The sequence below is a fragment of the Babylonia areolata genome, chromosome 11 (assembly GCF_041734735.1).
Source record: "Babylonia areolata isolate BAREFJ2019XMU chromosome 11, ASM4173473v1, whole genome shotgun sequence".
Lineage (NCBI taxonomy): Eukaryota > Metazoa > Mollusca > Gastropoda > Neogastropoda > Buccinidae > Babylonia > Babylonia areolata.
In genome coordinates, this window is record NC_134886.1 from 44,725,354 (window position 1) to 44,731,353 (window position 6,000).

The 6,000-nt window shown below is 44.2% G+C and overlaps 1 protein-coding gene across 1 annotated transcript in view; it reads left to right on the plus strand.

The window, feature by feature from the left end:
• Positions 1–6,000, plus strand: part of LOC143287262 (DNA-directed RNA polymerase, mitochondrial-like) — a 73,258-nt gene that overhangs the window by 42,885 nt on the left and 24,373 nt on the right. Inside the window, exons 26-27 of the mRNA XM_076595209.1 lie at positions 2,078–2,155; positions 4,289–4,477. Coding sequence (XP_076451324.1) covers positions 2,078–2,155; positions 4,289–4,477 — 267 coding nt within the window. The remainder of the gene's footprint in view (positions 1–2,077; positions 2,156–4,288; positions 4,478–6,000) is intronic.

A 6,000-nucleotide genomic window follows, 5' to 3' on the forward strand; every position in this document is an offset into this window, starting at 1 on the left:
CCTTTACACCTTGAAAATGAAACTAGTACCCTTTCTTGACAGATCAGTGTGTGTGCCTTTACACCTTGAAAATGAAACTAGTATCCTTTCTTGACAGATCAGTGTGTGTGCCTTTACACCTTGAAAATGAAACTAGTATCCTTTCTTGACAGATCAGTGTGTGTGCCTTTACACCTTGAAAATGAAACTAGTATCCTTTCTTGACAGATCAGTGTGTGTGCCTTTACACCTTGAAAATGAAACTAGTACCCTTTCTTGACAGATCAGTGTGTGTGCCTTTACACCTTGAAAATGAAACTAGTATCCTTTCTTGACAGATCAGTGTGTGTGCCTTTACACCTTGAAAATGAAACTAGTATCCTTTCTTGACAGATCAGTGTGTGTGCCTTTACACCTTGAAAATGAAACTAGTATCCTTTCTTGACAGATCAGTGTGTGTGCCTTTACACCTTGAAAATGAAACTAGTATCCTTTCTTGACAGATCAGTGTGTGTGCCTTTACACCTTGAAAATGAAACTAGTATCCTTTCTTGACAGATCAGTGTGTGTGCCTTTACACCTTGAAAATGAAACTAGTATCCTTTCTTGACAGATCAGTGTGTGTGCCTTTACACCTTGAAAATGAAACTAGTATCCTTTCTTGACAGATCAGTGTGCGTGCCTTTACACCTTGAAAATGAAACTAGTTTCCTTTCTTGACAGATCAGTGTGTGTGCCTTTACACCTTGAAAATGAAACTAGTATCCTTTCTTGACAGATCAGTGTGTGTGCCTTTACACCTTGAAAATGAAACTAGTATCCTTTCTTGACAGATCAGTGTGTGTGCCTTTACACCTTGAAAATGAAACTAGTACCCTTTCTTGACAGATCAGTGTGTGTGCCTTTACACCTTGAAAATGAAACTAGTATCCTTTCTTGACAGATCAGTGTGTGTGCCTTTACACCTTGAAAATGAAACTAGTATCCTTTCTTGACAGATCAGTGTGCGTGCCTTTACACCTTGAAAATGAAACTAGTATCCTTTCTTGACAGATCAGTGTGTGTGCCTTTACACCTTGAAAATGAAACTAGTATCCTTTCTTGACAGATCAGTGTGTGTGCCTTTACACCTTGAAAATGAAACTAGTATCCTTTCTTGACAGATCAGTGTGTGTGCCTTTACACCTTGAAAATGAAACTAGTATCCTTTCTTGACAGATCAGTGTGTGTGCCTTTACACCTTGAAAATAAAACTAGTATCCTTTCTTGACAGATCAGTGTGTGTGCCTTTACACCTTGAAAATGAAACTAGTACCCTTTCTTGACAGATCAGTGTGTGTGCCTTTACACCTTGAAAATAAAACTAGTACCCTTTCTTGACAGATCAGTGTGTGTGCCTTTACACCTTGAAAATGAAACTAGTATCCTTTCTTGACAGATCAGTGTGTGTGCCTTTACACCTTGAAAATGAAACTAGTATCCTTTCTTGACAGATCAGTGTGTGTGCCTTTACACCTTGAAAATGAAACTAGTATCCTTTCTTGACAGATCAGTGTGTGTGCCTTTACACCTTGAAAATGAAACTAGTATCCTTTCTTGACAGATCAGTGTGTGTGCCTTTACACCTTGAAAATGAAACTAGTATCCTTTCTTGACAGATCAGTGTGTGTGCCTTTACACCTTGAAAATGAAACTAGTATCCTTTCTTGACAGATCAGTGTGTGTGCCTTTACACCCTGAAAATGAAACTAGTATCCTTTCTTGACAGATCAGTGTGTGTGCCTTTACACCTTGAAAATGAAACTAGTATCCTTTCTTGACAGATCAGTTGTAGTGTCTTTCTGTTTTTTTGTTGTTGTTTTTTTCTTTTGATTTGCCTGTTGGAATTGCTTTGGAGATCGTAAATAAGAGAGTAGTTGTTGAGAAATAAAGTATTTATGTGTGTGTGTATGTGTGCGTGCGTGTATGCATCCATGTGTATGTGTGTGCATGTGTGGTTTGTGTGAGTGTTGGTGTGTGTGTATGTGTGTGCGTGTGTATGCAAGCACATGTGCATGTGTGTGTGTGTGTGTGTGTGTGTGTCTCTGTGTGTGTTCAGGTGGAGAGGGAACGACAGAAGGATGCAGCAGAAGGTGTGGAGATCGCACAACAACTGGAAGGCTTTGTACGCAGGAAGGTCAGTGTCGTCTTCATAGTGACAGGCTGCATTGTTTTTGTTTGTTTGCTTGCTTGTGTGTGTGTGTGTGTGTGTGTGAAACAAATTATTATTCTATTGAAGTTTTGACAATGCCTTTTGGCCTTGAGCATGCCATGCATAAAGAGAGAAAAAACAAACAATATTTGCAATTATTTATACTGGCAGCTCAGTAAGAAGTAGAAGAAAGCTTTTGAATTGTTAAAAAAAAAAGAAGAAAAAAAAGAGAAAAAAAGCCTCCATGTAACACCAAACAGAAATCAGGCTGGCAGCGCAGTATTCAGTACTGCAGTGTGTTTCTAATTTGTGGCATGCCTGATGGTTTACAAAGCTCTTGTCAGTTCAGGCGTGATTGATCTCTGTTCACCAACACAAGAGAAAGTCCCTAGCACGTGCCCTGAAACAGGTCTCAAAGCACAGCCTCCCACATCATGTTTTCATTTGAAGAAGAAGAAAAAGCAGCAACAGGGTCAGAGATCTTTTCTCTTTTCAGCCTCTCCTTCCCCCCTCCTGCCCCCCACACACCCACTCCCCATCCCCTCCTCCCCCCCACACACCCACTCCCCATCCCCTGCTCCCCCCCACACACCCACTCCCCTTCCCCCCTCCTCCCCCCCACACACCCACTCCCCATCCCCTCCTCCCCCCCACACACCCACTCCCCATCCCCTGCTCCCCCCCACACACCCACTCCCCATCCCCTCCTCCCCCCCACACACCCACTCCTCATCCCCTCCTCCCCCCCACACACCCACTCCCCTTCCCCCCTCCTCCCCCCCACACACCCACTCCCCATCCCCTCCTCCCCACACACCCACTCCCCATCCCCTCCTCCCCCCCACACACCCACTCCCCATCCCCTCCTCCCCCCCACACACCCACTCCCCATCCCCTCCTCCCCCCCACACACCCACTCCCCTTCCCCCCTCCTCCCCCCCACACACCCACTCCCCATCCCCTCCTCCCCACACACCCACTTCCCATCCCCTCCTCCCCCCCACACACCCACTCCCCATCCCCTCCTCCCCCCACACACCCACTCCCCATCCCACCTGCTCCCCACACACCCACTCCCCATCCCCTCCTCCCCCCCACACACCCACTCCCCATCCCCTGCTCGTTTGTGGAACCAACTGCCAGAAAAGTTGTGACATTCTGTCTCGCTGTATTCTTTAAAGCCTCCTTCGGAAAACACATCTTTTCCAACAACAGTAATTTTCCGGTGTTGGTGTGGTCTGGTTCTGGATGCATGTTTTGTTGTTGGGAATCTGTTTGGCCATTTCTATGCTTGTGAGTGTCCGTGCATTCATGTGTGTGCGTGTGTGTGTGTGTGTGTGTGTGTGTGTGTGTGCGCGTAGGCGAGGGCATGTTGCAGGGATGTGTTTTCTAGAGGGCGTCATGGGTGTGTGGGTGGTTTTCAATGTTCAGTTGGGCATGCATATTCTGTCACATGTTTGTGTGTGCGCATGTGGGAGCCAGGGAGGTATATGGAGGGAGAGGGAGGAGGTGGGGGTTGGGGACAAAATGTAAAACGCTTTGAGCAGTGTTTCTGGAATGGGCTATATAAATGTCTATTATTGTTATTATTGTTTTATTATTATTATTATTATTATTATTATTATAATCATCCAATACAGAAACCCATGAAGGGAAGCAAGGGATTATTGTGAGGTGAGGAATATGATGTTCACATTTCGTGTCCACATGATCCTGTGACAGACTGTTACATCATGGATATGATCTTCATTTTCTTCCACTGTTACATCATCATCATGGATATGATCTTCATTTTCTTCCACTGTTACATCATGGATATGATCTTCATTTTCTTCCACTGTTACATCATGGATATGATCTTCATTTTCTTCCACTGTTACATCATGGATATGATCTTCATTTTCTTCTTCGTCTGCATTTGCGGGCTGCAACTGCCATGTTCACTTGCATGTGTGAGAGGGCTTTTACGTGTATGACTATTTTTACCCTGCCATTTAGTCAGCCATACTCTGTTTTGGAGGGTGTGCATGCTGGCTATGTTCTTTGTTTCTGTAACCCACTAAACGCTAACATGGATCACATGATTTTTGACGTACGTATCTGATCTTCTGCACGCAGGTGATCAAGCAGACAGTGATGACAACTGTGTATGGGGTCACCCGCTATGGTGCCAAGGCCCAGATTCTGCGACAGCTGAAAGACATCCCGGAGTTCCCCCAGGCCAAAGCTTGGGCTGGCAGCCTCTACCTCACGGAGAAGACGTTCCAATGTCTGAATGAGATGTTCTCTGCCACAAAGGACATTCAGGTATCCATTTTTGGGGGGTTTTCTTTACTTAGCTTGAAGTGTTTTGTTGTGTTATATATTTTCACAACAGATTTCCGTGTTTGAAATCTGGGCTGTTCTCCCCCAAGAAGAATGTGTTGCTTCAGTGCGGCGCCGACGGTTTCTTTTTTTTCTTTTTCCTGGTATGGACTTTTGCTTTGTTAGCTGGAAGTATTGTCTTGTAATGGGCTGAATTTAATTACATTTTGTCACAACAGATTTCTTTGTGTGAAACTGAGGCTGCTGCCCACAGGGAGAGCACGTCGCTAGAGTGTGTAGCACCATCGTTTGTTTTCTTCTGCATGTGAGAGTATTTGTTATCCTGAGAAAGCGGATTTTTCTACACAATTTTGCCAAGGGCGACTTTTTTGCTCCCATGGGTTCTTTCACGTGTGCTAAGTGCATGCTACACACTCAGGTTATCGTCTCATCCGAATGACTAGCATCCAAACCACCAATCAAGGTCTAGAGGAGAGGAAGAAAATATTGGCTAGTGTGGGTTTCGAACCCTTATGCTTCCAGTTCCCTGTCTTCCAAGACAGATGCGCTACCACTAGGCCGCCACTCCACATCTGAAGTGGAGTTTAATGACCTACTGGTGAAAACCTTAAGGTAAAGTTGTTATGTTTTGGGTCGTGGTTCGTTGAAGGTTGCATCACTGGAGAGGGTGAGACCTAAGATTTTGTTTTGTCATGTGGTGTTTTTGATTTCTGTCCATATTTCCCTTTTTTTTCTTCTCTCATTACACTTTACTGTAAAACTAAACAAGAAGAATAGACCGTGGTGTGTTGTGGTCTCTGTAATACCCACCCATCCTGCCCCAGGGCTCTCTCTGTCTCTCTCTGTCTGTCTCTCTGTGTCTCTCTCTCTCTGTCTCTCTCTCTCTCAATTGCCATGTATCAGAATTTATTTTCCATGCAATCAAAAGGAGAAATCATATACTCAAACCTAATTAAGTAGAATTGATGTCAAGTCCATGAACATTATGATATTGTGTGATCTATTCAAGTGTTATAATACCCCTTCCCATGCCCACCCCCAGTCCCCTGGTTTTGAATTGTGGTCCATGGCCAAAGTTCATTAAAACATCTTTGTTCATTTCATTCACTCTCTCTCTCTCTCTCTCTCTCTCTCTCTCACACACACACACACACACACACACACACACACACACACACACACACAGTTCTATCCATATTCCTTTTTTTTCCACTTACAGTGAAACTGAAGAAAAAGAATGAACCTTGATGTGGTGTGGTGTTATGTCACCCAGGACAGACACACACACACACACACACACACACACACACACACACACACACACACACACACACACACACAAACATACACACACACACACACACACACACAAACATACACATACACACACACACACACACACACACACACACACACACACACACACACACACACACTTCTATCCATATTCCTGATCTCACTTTACAGTAAAACTGAACAAAAAGAATACACAGTAGTGTGGTGTA